This window comes from Meleagris gallopavo, chromosome 2, assembly GCF_905368555.1.
Source record: "Meleagris gallopavo chromosome 2, MGAL_WU_HG_1.1, whole genome shotgun sequence".
In the NCBI taxonomy this organism is placed as follows: domain Eukaryota; kingdom Metazoa; phylum Chordata; class Aves; order Galliformes; family Phasianidae; genus Meleagris; species Meleagris gallopavo.
Window position 1 is genome coordinate 76,027,297 of NC_139405.1, and position 19,659 is coordinate 76,046,955.

At 42.7% G+C, this 19,659-nt stretch overlaps 1 protein-coding gene across 5 annotated transcripts in view; it reads left to right on the forward strand.

Annotated features, from left to right (window-relative positions):
* The first annotated feature begins 1,795 nt into the window (after window positions 1-1,795).
* SYNCRIP (synaptotagmin binding cytoplasmic RNA interacting protein) overlaps window positions 1,796-19,659 on the forward strand; it is a 24,461-nt gene continuing 6,597 nt past the window's right edge. For 3 of the 5 annotated variants that reach the window (XM_085217677.1, XM_085217678.1, XM_085217676.1), the window contains exons 1-10: window positions 1,796-1,994; window positions 3,184-3,343; window positions 4,197-4,315; window positions 4,502-4,609; window positions 6,232-6,345; window positions 6,431-6,607; window positions 11,224-11,359; window positions 12,233-12,438; window positions 17,239-17,388; window positions 18,674-18,795. In XM_085217677.1, coding sequence (XP_085073803.1) covers window positions 3,196-3,343; window positions 4,197-4,315; window positions 4,502-4,609; window positions 6,232-6,345; window positions 6,431-6,607; window positions 11,224-11,359; window positions 12,233-12,438; window positions 17,239-17,388; window positions 18,674-18,795 — 1,280 coding nt within the window. In that variant the 5' untranslated portion in view covers window positions 1,796-1,994; window positions 3,184-3,195. The remainder of the gene's footprint in view (window positions 1,995-3,183; window positions 3,344-4,196; window positions 4,316-4,501; window positions 4,610-6,231; window positions 6,346-6,430; window positions 6,608-11,223; window positions 11,360-12,232; window positions 12,439-17,238; window positions 17,389-18,673; window positions 18,796-19,659) is intronic. The other 2 variants (XM_085217679.1, XM_085217680.1) reach the window with 1 other exon arrangement.

A 19,659-nucleotide genomic window follows, 5' to 3' on the forward strand; every position in this document is an offset into this window, starting at 1 on the left:
AAGGGCGCAAAATATTTTTAGAAAGAATGTAATGAAATCACAGAATGCCTTGGGTTGAAAGGGACCATTTCCAACCCCTTGCTGTGGGCAAGGCTGACCCCAACCAGCTCAGACTGCCCAGGTGCCATCCAGCCTGGCCTGGAACACCCTCAGGGATGGGGGATCCACACATCTGGGCAGCTGTGCCAGTGCCTCACTGCTTCTGAGTAAAGTACTTCTTCCTAAAATCTAACTGAAATCCATCTTCCTTTAGTTTAAAACCATTCCACCTTCATCTATCACCATCAGATCTTGTAAAAAGTTGTTCTCCCTCCTGCTTATAAGCTCCTTTTCGGTATATGATTAACAGCAACTTTTCACTAATAAAATATATATATATTTTACTGAATGTTTTCAGACAGGTTTATTTTGCACAGATTTTTTTTTTTTTTTTAAATGTATGGAGTGGTAAAGCTTTTAATGAATTCCTGTGGCATCAAGAGATTGCTCCTGTATCACTTGATAGCAGTTTTGTTTTGCATATGTACACAGCAGCTTGTGAATATCTCACGACAGTGAATTTGTCTGCTGCTTCTGCTTGCTCCTCTGTATGGTTTTGAGGGGGTTTAGTGTACTGGAGATGCTGAATGTGCCGGGCTGGGCTGTGAGGCAGTAGTTCTTTGTCGATGTGATGCCTTGGAGGAAATGGGTAATACCTAGCGTGCCTTCCTGCCTGTATTTTGTCTTTTTCTGGAGTTGCAGGTCTGGCAGAGTTTATGGGGTTGGCTTCTGTAAGGTTTGTGAGCTAGTGCTGTCGGGAACTGCAATTCAGGAGGCTCCCACATCAGGGACGTACATCTGACAACGCCCTAAACGTGGCTAGATGTGCTTTCCATGTCGGCGTTAGTAACATTAGGAAGTAAAATGCGAAATGAACACATACTCGGAGGGGCCCGGTGACACCTCATTTCACGGCCTCGCCTCTCCGAATAACGGCGGTGCCCGCGGGGCTCCTCTCGGGGAGTCCCGGCTCTGAGAAACGGCCGTTGGAGGACCGGGCGGCGTGAGATGAGCAGAGGAGCCCGGTTGAGGGGGAGCCCGCGGTGATGCGGGGGACAGCCGCCTGAGAGGGACGGACCGGTGGACCGGTGCCCTCCTGAAGCGGGGCGGCTCCGGGTCGCGCTCCTGAGGGGACGGAGCGCGCCGCCTCCCCGTTGGCCGCCGTGAGCTGGATGCCGGGCTGCGGGCTGGCCGGCAGCCACACAAAGCGCCGCTCTCCCCTCCCTTTGTCTGCGTGGCTTTGTCTTCTCCGTCCCCTGCCGCGGGCCGGGACTCCCCGCCTCCGGCCGCGGCGCTCCCCTTTGTGCCACCTGCGCACCGTGGGAACGGCCGCTCACCCAATCGTGTCCCGCCCGAGGAGGCGCTCCGTCACACACCGCCTTTTTCACTATTTTTATGTTATTTTATTTTTTTCCTTCTTTCCGAGCGGTTCCCGCACAGGTGCAAGGGAGGTGCGGATGACGCCGGGAGAGCCCCGCCGACCCCCGTCTCGGCGCGTCCCGCCGCCGCCGCCTCCCCTCTCGGCAGCGCGCAGTCTACGCGTGCGCGAGCCCCGCGTGCGCCCGTCTCGGCGGGAGGGGGCGGCGCTCCGCGGGGGAGGGAGAGGACGGCGGGGCGGGCGCGCGCGCGCGCGGGCAGCCCGGCGGGCGGGGCGAGGCGATAACCCTTGCGGAGCTGCCTGGGAGACCCCGGGTTTGGGGCTGCGCCAGCGCGCGCGGCGCCTCCTCCTCGCTTCCCCCCCACCCTCCCCCCCCCGCCCCCCCGAGCCGAGTGGAAGGGGCTGGGGTTGGTGCCAGCAGCGGCGTGAGCGCTCGAGCGGCCGCCATTTTACGCCAGCTCCAGCATACTGTCCGGACACACCGAGGGAGCGGAGAAGGGGGGCAGCTCCTCAGCACGCCGAGCCGCCAGCCGCGCCCCGAGCCCCTTCGCACGGCGTTTCACCCCCGCAGCCGCAGGTCAGCGTCGGGGGGGGCTCGGCTCGGAGCGGGACCGGGAGCGGGCCGGGCCCGGCCGAGGCGGCGGAGGGCTGAGGGGCGGGGGGCGCGCGGTGGGCCCTCGGCGCCGCCGGGCGGCGCCGCGCCGCGGGCGGAGGAGCGCCGCGACCGCGGGCGGCGAGAGCGGCGAGGGGCGGCGGGTCGGGCCAGGGCGGCGGGTAGGCCTGGCGGGAGGGGGGACGGCCCCGTGCGGGACGCGTGGCTCTGCCTCATTGTCCCGCCGGCCCTGCCGCGCCATTCATTGCCCGTCACGGGCCGCACCGCGCGGCGCTGCGGGAGCCGCCGGGCTCGCTCGCCTCCCGGGGCGGAGCGCGGCCGCGCTGCCCGGGCAGGGACTGCCGGGGGCCGGCGGCGCGGCCCCGCATTGTTTCGGGGGAAGCGCGGCTCGGCGGCGGCGGAGGCGCGGCCGGGAGGCGCGTGGAGCGGCCGGGCCGGTGGTGAAATCGGGCCCGCGGTGTTGCAACCGCACTCCGGGGGGAATCGGGCGAGAGGTGGGGAAGGGCCGGGGCGCGGGCGGGGGGAGCCGCTCCTCCCGCTCCCGGGAGCGCGGCGGGGAGGGGGAAGTCGATCACTGGAGGAAGTTGTAGGACATCCGAGCGCGCAGAGCACGTGTTTCCAGCGGGCTCATGGCGGCCGCCGCTGCCGCCGTGGGAGGGTGCGGGCTGGAACGGGCGCTTTGTTTCTCTGCCGGCCCGGTCCGGCCGGCGGCGCGGCGCGGTAAGAAGGGGAGCGCGGCCGCGGAGGGACCGGGGGGCGCCGGGGCCGGGGGGGCGCGGCGGAGGTGGCGGAGTGTGGCTGTTCGCTGCTTCCCGCCCCCGCCGCTGGCTCCGTGCTCCGTCCCGAACTTGTCGGGAGCTTCTCGGGGAGCGCGTTAGGGAGACGACGGGCGAGGTGAGTCAGTGTCTGGCTGCGTTGTGTAAAACCTGCAGCGAGAGCCACCCCGCCCCCGCCAGGCAGCGGCGTTAGGGCTTCCCTTTGTGTCAGGGCTCCTTTTGAGGAATTCTGTGTATCTCTGGAAGCTGAAAGTATCCGGGAAGTGCTCTGTCGTCTGTTCGCGAGAACTGGGCGGGCTGCTGCACGTGTTGTCACTTGAATTGTTCTGCTTGAAGGTGTTTGTAGCTTAACGATTCTGCTTCTTGCGTTCGAACAGATATCTGGAAACATGGCTACTGAACATGTGAATGGGAACGGTACTGAAGAGCCAATGGACACTTCTGCTGCGGTTACCCATTCTGAGCACTTCCAGACGTTGCTTGATGCTGGTTTACCACAGAAAGTTGCTGAAAAACTAGATGAAATTTATGTGGCAGGTAAGCTATGAAAGTTGCAAAACCTTCCTAAATCCTAGGATATTTCATTGGCTTCTGCTGTCTTTAGGCTAACTGAGCAACTTCACGTGGTTTCCAGAAGTATGAGGACTGCAATCTTAACAAAATCTGTGGTGTTTTTTTTTTTTTGTCACTCGGTGTCTTAGTTTGTCATGATGTTTCCCAGAGACCAGTCTGGGCCAAGCTGCTTGGGGTGGGTGGTGGGAAAGAGAAGTATGAATGTAAGCATAGTACCACCTGGGATATACAACAGCTGATGCTTAGAAGGAGCAGGTGATGTGGGCTTTGTGCATTTTTACTGTAGTTGTAGTCATCACTGAAGCCTTGGTAGTCATCATCTGATGTAAATGATGCTTTGTGGCATGGTATTGGATCTCATAGGTGCAGAGGTCATTGTATTCTGCCTGTCAGGCATGGCAGTAGCATAGTAAAGCTTGATTTTGGTGTTGTTGAGTATTGCAGTTTGCAGTCTTCTCCCAGAACATCGTGGTACTTTGCTCATTAAGCTAAATCAGTTTTTGATAGATTCTTCTGAATTCAACTTCAGGACACTGAAACTAAACCTGCCTTGTCTAACGTGCATATCTGAGAATTGAAATACATAAATGCAGTAACTCCTAGTCTAATTCTTATTTTTCTGACACTTCTGATTAAAAGTAAGCTAAGTGCACTTAAAATTTAACTTAGGGAACTATGTGATTTCTTAGGTATAGTAACTTACTTTTAGCCAGCGATTAATTCAGGGGATGCTGAAATATATTAGGTGTGTAAAATATGATTAAATGGAGATTGCTACCAAATGTAATTAGTAATTTTTTTTTTTTCTTTTCTCTAGGGCTAGTTGCACATAGTGATCTAGATGAAAGAGCTATTGAAGCTTTAAAGGAATTTAATGAAGAAGGTGCATTGGCAGTGCTTCAGCAGTTTAAAGACAGTGATCTCTCACATGTTCAGGTAACATTAAGCAATTCAGAATATAATTGTTGAGGGATAAACTGCTGGTAGACTGGCAAAAGGTTTGATTAAATATCTTCACTGAACCATACGTGATATGTGAAATGTGCTCTGTGGAAGTTCAAGGCAAAATTAGGTTCTGGTTTGTAATGTTTGCAGAACTGAAGATTAATGCATCTCTTGCAGAACAAAAGTGCCTTTTTATGTGGAGTCATGAAGACATACAGGCAGAGGGAAAAACAGGGGACCAAGGTGGCAGATTCTAGCAAAGGACCAGATGAGGCAAAAATTAAGGTATGTGACTGAAAGATAAAAGGTACAAAGGCTGTGCTGTTGGTGTTGTTTTTACAAAGTGATTGTGATAGAGATCTTAATTTTTAAGGAACTGCTTTCCTAGTAAAGGATGTTATAGATTGTCATTATTTACAAGCTTTCATCTTAGATTGTATCTTCAGGAGAACTTACATACTGTCTTACTAGAACTGAATGTGTGTTGAAACATGAAAAACGTTTGGCAGTTTGGTTTGTGTGCTGAGTATTGGCTCATTGGGACAGTAGGCTGCTTCACAGTTAGAAGTTGCAGGAAACTTGTCAGCATAGGTATTTGAGTTCAGAGTATGTAACTTCAGCTACTGGCTTGGTTTTCTTAATTCAGATTTAAAGCAACTCCATGATAAGGAATAATATTTGTGTCAGAATTGTCTTAAAGAATACATTATTTCTTCAGATGAGTCTTCTGATGCCAAGAAACTGCTGTGACAGGAGTTAGGCATACTGCAGTTTCCATTAAATACTGTGATAACCAACTTGACCAAATGGGAAGAAAAGGAGAAAGAAGTACGCTTAGTTGAAGTCTTAGAAAGTTGAGGCAGTCTTTCATCTTTAACTTTCTGTGAATGAAATGGAAAATCCATGTGGGAAAGATTAAAAATAAGTATGTAGATTGCAAAACTGGCATGTCTCTTTTTCTTCTGATTTTGAGGCTGAGGTGCGATTAATTAAAATGATAATGAAAGAACTGGTGTACAGTTCTTGTCAATGCCACATAAAGCATTAACAATACATATTAAATAACTTAAAGTAGCATAACTGTTACTGCTGATGGCTGTACTGTTTAAAATCGCTCTGTGATTTTCCAGTTGTGAAATCAAACTTCTGATGATGAGTTGTTAAACAAGCAGTTTCTTTGCATGTAGAGTTGATTTGTCTTTGTGCAAAATTATTAAGAGAAGACCCTTTTCAGAGAAGCTTCTGTAGATGTTTGTATTCTGAATTTTAGTGAACATTTTTAGTTGGTAATATATTTGTAACTGTGCAGTGATTGTAGCAAAGATCAGTTGTGCTGCAATGCTTTTTATGTTCTCACAAGGAATTGAAGTGAGGAGGAGGGACTACAGCACAGGAGGAAGGGAAGTTTTATTATCACTTCAGTGGTGGGATACCTGAAGCAGAAGGAACACTGCTAGTGTTCCAGGAGTTGTAAGCAGTCGATCATGTGTTCTTTAACTTCACACTTATGAGTAATCTCATTAAGTGAAGGGAACTTCTCTGCATAAACGTTTGCAGGATTGGGCATGCCAAAACAAGAAGTGGCTCGGGCTGCTAAGATCTTCCTAATTAAAGGGAAGCTCAGTGTTCTCATACTTGGCCTCCTTTTTTTGCGTGTGTGTATGAAAATGAAGGAATTGTGGAAAACTCCATGTGAACCTCCAGATTTTGTACTGTTTCTTTTCTTGGCAATTTGAGTAATTGTTCTGCAGGTTACTTGTTGAAGCACTGGGCTTGTTCGCCTGTGAGAATTTCAAAGCAACACGGTTAAAGATGACTTTTAAACATGTCTGTTGTCTGTGAGTGAAGTACATCTAAATCAGCCAAATTTCCATCTGATTTTAAAATTTTAAATTTCCGACTTGCAGGCACTCTTGGAAAGAACCGGCTACACTCTTGATGTGACTACAGGACAGAGAAAGTACGGTGGGCCTCCTCCAGAGTCTGTATATTCAGGACAGCAGCCTTCTGTTGGAACAGAGGTCAGGAGAAGGAGCTACTTACGTAGGTGCATTTGTATTTCTTGGGTGTATCTTTTTTATAAGCAACGCTCTGTGTCTGTTGCAGATATTTGTGGGTAAGATTCCAAGAGATTTGTTTGAAGATGAACTCGTTCCGTTATTTGAGAAAGCTGGACCTATCTGGGATCTCCGCTTAATGATGGATCCATTAACCGGTCTAAATAGAGGATATGCTTTTGTCACATTTTGTACTAAAGAAGCAGCTCAGGAGGCTGTTAAGCTGGTAAGTTTTTTTCATTTGCCTTTTTTTTGCTTTTCGGTAAGAACACTGTGGCTTTTAAGCAGTTGTCTTTATGCTTATGTCTGACTGCTTAAAATTAAGCTGTGTCATTGTTATATCATTTCACAAATGTCCACTCGGCGTTTTTAAGTATTTCTTTGTTATTGTGCAATGAATCTTCGCTGGACAGGTGTTAGGGACAGGATTAAAAAAAAAAAAAAACAAGTAAGTTTGGTCCAGTTAGATGTGGCTTTACTGTTTACTGAAGTTGTGTTAGCAGGAGTGATTTCTGAGTTGTCAGTGTTTGGATGAGTTTTGAAGGAAGTGCTGATTGAGTTGCTGCAGTGCAAAGGAGTTGGTTGGGCTTTGTATGATTTCTGCTTTGCTTGTGTACCAGCAGAGGGCACCAAGGTAGAAAAATGTATCTAAAGTCACACAATTTCACGAGGTACTTCACAGGAGAGAAAATCGCTTTTAAGGTCTGTGCTGTCTGTTTAAACAGACTGGAAAATGACAGAAAAGCTACTGGTTAAAAAGTTTACAGTGTATAGACAGAGGTGTGAAGTATTCTGTCGTAATAGACAGCTCTTAATGAGCTCTCCTGATTTTATGATTGAAGCAACCTTTTCTTTTTCAGAGACCCCCTCATCCTTTGTCTTTCTAGTTAAGTGAAACATGAATCTTTTTGTGCTAGTTGCTGTTGTATTGATGTGGCTGAGATGATCTTAAGAGTGTGAACTGTACTCATTCTGAGTTATACTGTATAAACCCAGAAGGGTTAAAATGTCTCTTTTTGTAATAGGGTGCGTCTTCGATGATTAAGTTACCTTGTTGGCACACTAATAATGAAAATCAATAGTTAGAGACAAATAAAGCCAAGGTAGGACTGTCTCCCAAAAAAATTGAAATATCTTTAAAAAAAAAAAAAAAAGTGGAAGCACAGAGAAGAGTGCTATCTGTTGTTGTTTAACTTTTTAAACAAGAACATCCAGTGTTCCTGTGCACAATCCAAATATACTTAGGAAAACTCAGCTGTTTGCATGTAGCTCTTTGTACTTTCATTGTCAGCTTAGCTATTTATAATGCGTGTAAACGCTTCAGAGCTGTGCACATGACTTACCAAAAGAGTGGAACAAGTCAGATACATTATTGGAAGTACTTGTTAAATAAAGAGCTTTTTCCTTAGCTGCATTTTGCTTAATTTCTTAAATTTCTTTGAGAAGCCATTAATTTCCCTAGAAATAACATGTCTGATACCTGGCCTCAGTCTTGCACCCAGTGATACAAGGGAGGAAGGTACTTAATGCCTCTGTACACTTGATCTTTGATGAGCAGGAAAAAAAATAAAGCAGTTTCCTGTCTTTCAGTTAGATAGCTACTGAGGGTAATAGTTGAAAAGTGTTAGGAATGATAGGGCAGATTTTCAGTCTTTATGTTAACATCTCTGAGGGCAGGGTTAGTTCTGATGAATGCCACAAGATCCAGTTCAGCTTTTGAGCAGTCCCAGATGTAGCAGGCTGGCTGGTTTGGTGTATTAGAAGTTGCCCAAGTTGTCAAAGAGTGATTACATGAGAATCAGCAAAATAGGGCTGTGGAGCTCTGCTGAAAATAGTGGCTTGATGACTTATGTTAGTTACACATGTGGGACAGGTAACTAAAATTCTCTTACGCTGAACTCTTGGTCAGCTGTTTTAACATCCTAGTATTTTAACCTGCAGTGTTCTTTTTGATACTGCATAAAACCTTCTGATATGTAGAAAACTGTTTTTGCAGCTTTCTGGATGCAGTGAGATAGCGATCATTCTCTTCTATTTCCCATTTTCTTCCTAGTGGCTTTTTTTTTTTTTTTTCCCATTTAGGATTCTGAAATTTACCAAAATGAGGCTAACAGTCAGTGTGCTGCCTTAGATTTGTGGGTGGTAAGAGACAGCTATAAAGTTTTGTCAATACCCAAAGAGCAGAAAATACAGGCTTAACCTCTTCATTTACCAGAAGAAATCTTGGACTTCAGTGGTTGAAGCTCTTATTTTGTTTATGCATAGCACCAGCAGCTTAAAAAGGGAGAGCTCCCTAAATTTTGTCTGAAATAGCTTTGATGCTATACTTCAGACAAAAAATGGAATAGTGCTGTGACTTGATACCAAGAAGACATAAAGATAGGAACCATAGTTAATTTTATGTCTAATACTTCATCCAGTGTGCAGTCCACCATCTCTGCCCTGCTGCCAGCTTTAGTACAAGTGGCATCTCAAGTGTTGTTCACACAAGCACCACCTGTCAGAAGCTGGGTGTGACTTCTTTCAGGCATCTCTTCTGTCAGCATGTCTGGTTTGCCTTCTGGTTCTGTACTCTGAGCATTATGTTCTAGTTGGTTTTATACACACACATTCAGTTCTCCTTTCTGCTGTTTCATATGAAGTTGGTAGTCTTCAGTTTTGGAAGTTGTTTTGGAAGAATTAGTATTACTGTGGGCATGCACAGAAATAAGAACCAGTGGGCTAAGCTTGTGGCAGAAAGTATACTACATGCTGCTATAATTCGAAGTATTTTTTGACCAGAGCAGATAGAAGTTTGATCAAAGTGCAGGTACAGTTGAATTTATGCAAGCATTCTCCTTAAGCAGTTTGCCAGCTATGCAAGCAGTGCAGCTTGTTCAGTGCTAGAAATAAATGCAGGTGAAAGTGAACGAAATGGCAAAACAGACCTTAACTGTCTTGTGTAACTTACTTTACCTATCTGTGAATAGGTTCTTGAAGAACTTAGCAGAAAAGGAGTCTTCTGTAGTGTGTATGGAGTACTAATGTCTCTGCTGGCTTTGGGTGTGGATTCAGTGGTGATAGGAGGGAAAAGCATTATGCTGACCTGGCTAATTTGGTGGCCTGACTGTTGTGGCACTTAATCCAGAATTGGGGCTGTGTATGCCTTATCTAACTTTGCAGTTGGTTTGCAAACTATTTACCTAAAAAGCACCAGCTATATATTCAGGAGCACCTAATTGCAGGCTGCCTTGTCAGAGATAGAAGAAACATGCAATAGAAAATAGTAGTTAATATAATGTAGCATGAAAAACTACTGTCAGTGTGGGATTGCAGTATGTTAGAATAATTAAGAGTTGTTCCTGTTACGAGATGTGGGAGGGTCATTTGGATTAAATGTGGAGTCAGGCTTTAGTCTTACATTTTATAAGGGATATCTAGATAATATATCAGATGAAACTTACAGATAAAACTTACTTATATATTCAATTTAAGAAGCATCTTTTTGCAACTTATATCCGGGCATATAAGGGGCTAGCTTTTTTTAAAGGTGTTTGTTTTAAAGCATTTTTTCCCCATTATAATTGATTTCTTTGTTAATCCATATGAGTCTGCCAGTGTTCACAGCTTTTAAACATATATACATATTGCTGTGTGATTTTGTTTCCAACTTGAAAATCTCGTCTTCCTTTGCCACCCAGTCAACAGATACAGAGGTGCTTTTTGCTGCTCTTTGTTATGTTTTGCTACATAACTAGTTGGAAAGATGCCACTGAAAATCATTTCTGTATCTGCAGCTCTTTCAGCTCAAGTCTGCTACGGTTGTATAGCTTTGACAATTCTCAGTTACACAGGTGTTTTTGTTTTTTTTACTACATGTATGTCTAAATAAATTTACATCTTCACCCTGATTTTTAGTGCACCAAGCAGGAAGGGGGTGTGGAAGACTTTGCATATGTGGGGAAGTTTGCCAGCAGACACAAAACCACTTGCTAGATTAAGTAGCTAGATTAAATTTTGAAATGCTGCTCTACTAGTTGTCAATAAAACGTTGACCACAAAACAGGTTTCCTAGCTGAAGAACTGCCTGTTGCTGGGCTTGCAATTGGAAAAGGGTTGGCATACCACCATTTGTCCTCCTTGCTGTTTATTTGGATGCTGTATGTCTGTCTGCATCCCAGCGAAAGGCACTTTTTTGTCAGCAGTTGTCTGCAGTGGTGTATATTTTTCCCCTTGAACTGCTGATATGTTCAGGCTGCCTTTTTTGGGAGAGGCATTTGAACAGAAATCTTAAGATTTCAAAGCAGTAAAAGGTTGTTTCTGCTGCTTTCTGTCTGTGTGTAATCTACATGCTTTGGAAAGAATTCAGCAATTGCTTTTGCATGCTTTGCGGAGAAGACCTGATCGTGGCTGTCTGTCTTTTGTGAACTACAGAGCTTTGGAAGAGAATCTGACCTTAATTGCAACACCTTTCTTCTATTACACGCAGTTCAATTTAAGAATTCACAGATGCAATCTATAGAGCAAGTTGGGTCTTTTTCTGTGCTGCTGTGAAGGGATTACCCTTGCCTTCTGTGACCTGGGCAGAATCGTAACTTTTCACAGTTCCACAAAAAATCTAAGGAAACGTATTAAGAAACAGGCTTGAACAAAAAGGGAAAGGTGGTTGTTGGTTGGTGCTATGAAGGTAGTCTAGAAAACATAGGTATAGTGCAAAATAATTGAGTATGTCTCTTAAGAATGTTTTAAATGTCGAAGAATATATACATTACTAGATGTACTTATAGAAGTAAAGTATTCGATAGTGCTGCTGTTGGAGAAGAGTGAAAGTTATCTATCTAATGGTTGTCTGCTTTTTTTCAGTACAACAATCATGAAATTCGCTCTGGAAAACACATTGGTGTATGCATCTCTGTTGCCAATAATAGACTTTTTGTTGGTTCTATTCCTAAGAGTAAAACCAAGGAGCAAATTGTTGAAGAATTCAGCAAAGTAACAGGTAACTCAGTAACTGTTGTATTGAGCTGGAAGGTGTCAGATGTGATCAGTAATGAACTTTTTGCCATCTTTATCTTGTTGAATGATGATGGCTGATAGGACTTAGCATTTCCCTTGACTTTAGGGATTTATGTTTTTTTTTAATTCACTGTGCCAACGGCTGAAATCTATAATTAAACTAGGTGTGTAGTTCCAGTTTTACTGAGATGTGTGTAATGTTTAAAAAGGCCATTCAAACAAATGTGTGGTTTAATTATTTCTGTACTAAGAGATGTTGCAAAAACTTTTCAAGACAGAACTGAAGCAGACTGGAGAACGTAACTAGTTTTGTGCTTCAGAATTCTTTGCATTTTGATGAGGATCTCTTTGTTAATAGCATATAAACTTGAAAAGGTAATGTTTTATGGCTTCCTCTGTTACTGAATGCTATACTTTAGGTTTCTTGGAGCAACACTGAAACTCTTTAGATCTCTTGAAATCATGCAAGTTTAACCTTTTGTTCTTTGGACATCCATGGAAAAAGCACATGCTGATAAGTTTTGTGACTTAGGGGTTTGAGAGGAGGAGTGACAAAACACAACTTTGGGCTGCCCTCTCTCCTCTGGTCAGTGAGATGAAAGGTACTCTTCCATAGTTTCTAAGCTTTCCTCACCAAAGACAAGGGTTGCTAAGCTGGAATAGCCTAACGTCTTTTTGAAAACGTTGGTCTTGAAAGTCTGGAAACTTTAATATGTTCATAGTCTGAGGAGTTTAGCATGGTCGTGCCTTTTGGAATCACCGGTTAGGTGCGTATTTCCCAGAAACATAATCTCTACTTGTTAACGTAAAGTCCTAGACTAAAGCTATAACAAATGAATTTTTTGCTTAATTTCAGAGGGCCTTACAGATGTCATATTGTATCATCAGCCTGATGACAAGAAAAAGAACCGGGGTTTCTGTTTCCTTGAATATGAAGATCACAAAACTGCTGCTCAAGCCAGACGTAGGTTAATGAGTGGCAAAGTGAAAGTCTGGGGAAACGTTGTTACAGTTGAATGGGCCGACCCTATAGAAGATCCAGATCCAGAAGTCATGGCAAAGGTAATAAAGCTGTAAGAGAAACATGGTATAATTAAAGTACGTTGTTCCAGAGTAAGTATTTCCTGATATCTGTCAGTCTTCTTGAAAGAAAGAGGTATTGAGAAAGAGTAAAAATATGAACGTACTGTAGAATTGATGTGAATTTTAAAAGAGCTACTGACTGATGTTATCTCATTCTCCCAAGGATGAGTGGTCCATCTGCTGGTGTACTTAATTTCTCCTCTGGAAGTTGTTGTGGTGACTCCAGACATATAAATGTCTTTGTAGCTTAAGATTTGATTGCACAGAAATCTGGCTATGGTCAAAGAACAAGCTTTAATGATTTTTAACCCTGGAAATGCATGTTTATCACTTCAGAAGTGAAACATATAAGATGTGCAGATTGGAATTTTCAAAGATGTCTTGTAGCAGTTGCTTTTGAGAAGCTGACCAATTATTGTGTATTTTGAACCTTTTTTCCTTCCGTCTCTGCTTCTTGGGCAGGGCGTTAATTCCTTAAAACATTATGACTAGATTTATGACTATTTCAGTTAAGCATAAGTCTGAACTCTTAACATTTTGAAGTACACTGTAGTACTTCCATTATCCATGTAATATTTTGCCATAGGAGTGGATTACCTGATTTTTCTTCCCATCAGATAATGTCCAAGTTTGTTGTTCTCAGTTCTGTTGTGTAGCTGAGTTGTTTGATGGAAAATCTTAGCTAGCTCATATCCTTATCTCTTTACTTGCTTTTTTCCTGTGCTTTCACTTCTGTCTAAGATACATCACTTGCTGGAGTTCTGCTTTGATGGGCCTAATAAGATAGCTTGAGAATTTCCTCTTTGCTGATCCATAAGGAGAAAGGGTTGTGCAGGGGCTCACCTTTAGGAGAAAAAAATAATCTGCTTTTGTAGTAAGGGTATTGCAGAAACATTTTGGAGTACCCTGTTTGCAGGCTTTGTTCTTCTTGCTTAGTATTGTAGTTGATCAGCAGGAGGGAAGAATCTTAAATGCAAAATCTGTTGAGAGTGGCACTTCCTGCATCTCTCAGTCTGTCTGAATTTCTTGTCTCCAAAGAACCATCCTAATCCAACAAACTGTTAAACTATCAAGAACTTCTGATGACATGATCACATAGTTAAGTGGGAGGTGAAAGGGGACATGAGTCCCCATCAGTGTCTTTCTGAGGTAAGCTTACAAGTGTAAGGAATGGAAGGCTAAAGAAATTAAATCTTGATGGTGTTTTATCCCATATAATTTTGTTAAGGTGTCACTGTTGTAATACCTTGTGTTGCTTTGTATTTAAGTGGGACGTGAAAGTGAAAAATGTGTGGGAAAGAACTTGTGTATTTCCAGTACCATTTGCCAAATACGTGCGGTTGATGGAAAAGGGAGCAAATGTGTGAATGAGAAATACTGAAGAAGTATAGAGTGCATAGGTTGTGTCTGAAGGCAGAAAATGACACAGGTGCTGGTGGCTGACCTTTCTGGCTTCTTGCATCCCTTAGTTTGTTCTTGTTATGTTCAGAGGCTCAATTCCAGACTGGCCCACTTACTGTGTGTGTACGGAAGGATCGCATCTGGCACTTCTAGAAGTGTTGGTTTTAATTTCTGTTGCTTGTTGCGTTAGGTTTAAGAGTAGCCAAGCTGCCAATTGCAGCCACAGCGATCTCCCAGATGTGAGCTGCAGGTTGGCTATCAGTGTTCCCAGCCACTGCTCCTGTTTGTAGGCTCCCTTCAGGTACTGAAAGGCTGCACTGAGATCACCCCGCAGCCTTCTCTTCTTCAGCTCTGGGAGAAGTGCTTTTAGAGCAGAAGGTTGCTTTCATAAGGATCATTATCTGCAGTTTTCTCATCTAAACTACTAGAAAAGAAAGTCCATAAGAGCAAACAGTGAGGAAGGCAGATTTACCTTGGTATAGCCAGAGGATGAATGGCAGCATTCTAAGTACCTAGCAGAAAAGCTTGCCATTTTGTCAATGTGGTACTTTAAATTCTAATGTGTTTTCTTGAGGTTTTTTTTTCCCCCCCTTTCTCCTCCAGATTTTTGTTTAAATGCTGCAGAAAGTATTTTGTGAGTGCATGTTTACCAAATGCTGAAGTGCATAAAAGGGATGTTGCCTTAAATATGAAGTATCTTCTGCATGTTAAGGTAGAAGACTAGCTTTTGAAGCTGGACTGTGTGCTACAGGAGTGTAGTACATGTGTGAACAGGTTGTGTATGAGTACACTTGTTGAAATAATTGATTTCTGATCCAAACAAACATTTTTTGTAACTCTAAGTTGTTGTGCTAATAGTTTTTTTTTCTAAGCAGCATTTTGATGCCACTCGTGTTTTAAATTATTTCTGAAGCATGGCTGTGGGTACAGAGCATGTGCTGGATTGGCAGCTTAAGTAGCTAAATAAAGTTTGGTTCTTGTGGCTGCCTGGTAGATGATAGGGCAGGAGGCAGGGCTACTAACCCCTGGAGAATGTAGTAACAAAGTTTGAAGTGTTTGTGTTGTAGTTAGGAGAAGGAAAAGGAGCAGATCCAAAAGTTTTGGGGGTAGTCCAATTTTCAGCAGTTTTCAAGTGGGTCCTGTATTTATGACACAATGCTGCTGTGTGTTTGCCTGCAGAATAGTTGGGTATATTGGTTGTTAGATGTGTATTGGTGAATTCTTGGTTACAACCTCTCAGCCTTAACCAAGTGCTTTTTTTTTTTTTTTTTTTTGTAAAACCTCTTCAGCTTAAATGAAATAAAAATGGTTTCATCTTCATTCAGCCTGTGCTTCAATTTTTCTCTTAGCGCTGACACCTTTGTTGACTGGTTTCAGCTATGAGCTGCATTGCACAGCTATGCATTTAACTTGTAACAAGAACAGAGGTGTTAGAGATCAATGTATTCAACTGCACAGGAGAAAATTTAAACTATTTGTGTTTTTAAAAATGTCATGTTAGTGCAACTTGTACTTAAAAAAAGATGATAATCTTTATGGTTTGTAATCATATCTGGCACAGAGAATGCCACTTGTAGACTTACTGTTGAAGGCTACTTAGGAGTCTTGTGAGAACCATCTCTGATTTTATCCTTTCCTAAAGCACGTTTGTGTGAAAGATACCAGTTCTAAAAGCAGGCAGTTATGTGACAAAACTTTTGTAATTCACTTTCTTGAATTAAGGTGCGGTTAAGATAGCATGCTTGTACTAGACAGCCAAGTAGAAAAAACACAGGATAGAAAGAAGTTTTCCCTATGGAGCTGGCTGTGACTTCTTTCATCCCCTGAGAATCCTCCAGGGTAGCTGTTGCCAAAGGCTGAAGTTGATTATCTGAATCAGACTTTATGGTCTATAGTGTCCTTTCATCCCATCCCAACTCTGCCATCTAGTGAGACAAGGATTAATAGAAGTCTGTTTTGTTTATTAGTAACCTAATTACACAGTCATACGCATAGTAATTATGTATTATACATACAAGTAGATATCTGAGTGTACTAAATTCTTATACTTTGTAGGAGCAGGGATTATAGTTTCACTTCAGAAAGTTGAAGCGTGCTTTCTTTGGTCCTTTTGTACTTTATGTTACTTGTGTTGACCTTTAGGATTAGGAATGGCAAGTCAAATACTGTCATACAGCACATTTGCTTGCTTTTATCGTCGTCCAGCTAGACATCAGTGGTGTGGGAGGGTACGGACAGAGGTTGCAGATCTGCAGGATCACTGTAGGAAAGCAGCACTGTAACGTCAGAGTGTGGTGACAGCATCTAGAAAAGAGCTCCCTTACATCTTGGGAGTCCCATGGGTGATGTCATGCAAAGGTGATGATAATGCACAGGCCTTTTAGTGCAGCCTTAGTGTGGATGCAGGGACAAGTTTGCAAATGCTATCAGCCAATTAACACATGCACTTCCCTGATGTGTAGTGCATGGTGTCTGGTATACTAGAGTCTAATGCATGTATTTGCCAAGCTGCATTGTGTTTGCTTGCGTTAACCTCCGACTGTTCTAAGATGAAACTTTGGGCTGATGATGTAGCACTGTCCAGCAATTAACCAGATATATGTAAATTCTTAGTAAGTAAGCAGGCTTTCTCATCTTAAAAGCTATGTTGCAGTCTTCATAGAGTTTAGTAGCTGTGTTGCATCTCTCTGCAAGAGAGACAGGGAGAGAGTAGGTTTTCAGTTGGTTGGAGGTGGCTGTTCCGTAAACAAAGGGCTCAGCTTGACTTGTGAGAAAGTCCTAGAGTCGCCTGGCAGTGTCAGCCTCAGTGTCCCTTTCTGTGTTTCTTCCCTCTTCTAGCTGTGGATTCAGGTCACTGAGTGTTTCTCAGGCAAGCACAGTCCTGCTGCTCCGGTATTTGGTGTAGTTGTAGCATGGGAGCCACAAGTTAAGCAGCTTGAGAGCTGCAGGCCTGTCACCTCTGACCTAGATATTAGTGTGATGACTGTTCTGCAGAAACCTGTCTAAACAATAGAATGTTTTGATAAGTTAATTATTCTGTATAACCAATAACCACTCTCACTTGCCTTCTTTCAACTTTGAAAGTGTTCCTGACTTGAAAATTATTGCTGCTGGGATTCCTTTAAAGATTAACAAAAGCAGTGTTGACTTTCAGGATAGTAGTGCTATGTAATCATGTTTGAAAATGGATCTCATATTTTTAGCAGTGAGGGATGTTTGCAGCCAGCTTGTGCTTATAGGAGCATATAAATTCCCATGTCTACATACATTAAATACTATACTCAAAATATATTTTCAGTGCTGCCAATAATAACGATTTGCAAAACTTTATTTGGTCTTTTGGATCACACTTCTAAATCTTACTAATTTGCTTTCTAGGTAAAAGTTCTGTTTGTCCGCAATCTTGCCAACACTGTAACAGAGGAGATACTAGAAAAGGCCTTCAGTCAGTTTGGAAAGCTAGAGCGAGTGAAGAAGCTAAAAGACTATGCTTTCATTCATTTTGATGAACGGGATGGTGCTGTAAAGGTACGTGAAGAGGGCTGTACTCGTGTGTGTGTGCTGTGCAGGTGTGAAAACAGTTGCTAAATATATAATTTAGATGGTATATATTTCTTGTAACTGTGGAGGAGTGCTGAGCATTTTAGCTGTCACCATTCATCTCTGGGTATCTCCTAAAAGAAACAAAGCGTTTGTTAGCTTGAAAAACTGCATCTTAGATCCTTAGATCATTTATCCTACGTAATTCTCTGCTGAGTATTTAAGGTAATCATACCTGTAATTTGAAATAGAAGTGCCAGAAGTTGAATGACTCTTCTCAACAAATTTTCAGTAGGCGCTAAAGCCGTTTCTCTAGGACAGGCAATAAACATTTAGGTAAAAATTTATTTTCTAGGGACAGAGCAACTTCTTTTTTTTATGGTGTAGAATAAGGGCCTTTTCGATGAGAGGTTCAGGACAACTGAGGAATTGTCATCCCTGGATTTTGTTAGCCTGGTCTTTTCTCTGGTCATCTGTTGTTGGAAAGGGAAAGTGCATTTCCTCTCATGCCTATAGTGTATCTATTTTTTTTTTATTTTTTTATTTTTTTTTTATGTCCTGTGGGAGGATACAGGATACAAGGGGATTTAGCTTTTCTTGTTCATCCAGATGCCTTGAAGCAGATGCTTAGGAACATGATGGAAAGAGTCTTCTCACAGGATACACATCCTGTCGAGGCTCAGCTATGTAGAGTCCTTAAAAATGATAGAATCTTCAGGATTCCTCTGCTTGAAATCAACTTTCAGCAATTACTGTGACTTGTGAGAAATATACATGTGTGATGTTTTTGTTTTATTTCCTTAATTGAGAATGAGACCATTACTTTTTGGCTTCTGGCTTAAAAAAAAAAAAACACGCAACAAACTAACATTGAAAGCACAAAATCACACTGATTTTTAGTCTTAGTAGTGTTTGCATTTGTGCTGACTAGAGATATATTGCCTTACTGCAAATTTTTCCTTAGTGTCTTTTCAGAAAACAGTTCTGTCACTTCATTAATTGAAACAACTTGCAAAGATTTGAAGCCTATTCAGAGTTTTGAGTGGAAGATTTTTAAACTAATACATGCAGTCTTGGGTTTCAGAGGCAAGTCAAGAGGAAATGCATAACTTTCTGAAACCCATAATATTATGCTGTCTAATTTTTTTTAGATTTATATTGTTGTTTTAGCTATGGATAACAACATTTAAAATGCATATTCTAAAGGATAGAATAAAATTAATAACTCCAGATATGCTTAGAAGTATATTTAAAGTCTGGTTAATTCCTTCAGGCAATGGAAGAAATGAATGGCAAAGATTTAGAGGGAGAAAACATTGAAATTGTTTTTGCTAAGCCACCAGATCAAAAAAGGAAAGAACGGAAAGCTCAGAGACAAGCGGCTAAAAATCAGATGTAAGTGTAAATGCATGCACATGTTGTATTACTTCTGAAAGACATGTATGATCTTAAGAACTGGAACTTCTAGGTAGTTAGTAAGTGTATCATAGTGCACATAGATTCTTCAGCTTCTCTGAAAATGTTGGATGTGTTTAAGTTGTTTGCGTTTTACATAAGATCTAGTGGTGTTAGTTGAGAATTCAGTTGCTGTTTTGCTCAGAGGCTGTATGAGCACCAGAGGAAACGTGCAGGTTCTTCACGACTTATTCTAAAGTTTCATGTGTTTCTGCACTGGTCTGTCAGATGGATGTATTTAGTGACATGTGTTCCTTCTAACAGTCTTAGAGGAATTGATATGCCCCCTCCCTCCCCCCTCAAAAGGAGGATCCTGACACATATTTTTGCAACTTCCAGAAGACACATCTGTTTACAAAATTTATATAAACTCATACTATACTCATAAAGGTCTTACTCTCTTGAATGCTTAACATGGCAGAAAATACATTTCATGCTACTGTGTTCTGCTTAACGTTCTCGTGTATTTGTATCTTGTAACTTTCCTAACCATTTTCCCTCCCCCACTGTATTTCCAAAAATAACTTCTGCCACTACAGCATTTGAGAAGACAGAATAGTGAGGTTACCAGATTACTACAGATCTCCAGATGGTGACCTAACATATGCATGGAACTGCTTAAGTTTGCCCTTCTTATAGGTCTTGTAACTTTCTTGGTCCTTTTGTTCTTTCCCGTTATTGTAAGCAGTTGATCTCATTGCTCTTTCGCTTGTCTTCTGTGCCATGCCTTTTCTGTTCTGCTTAAAGTTTTTATGTTTGTTTGATTATGCATATTCTTTCTCTGTACTCATTGTCTTAGCAATA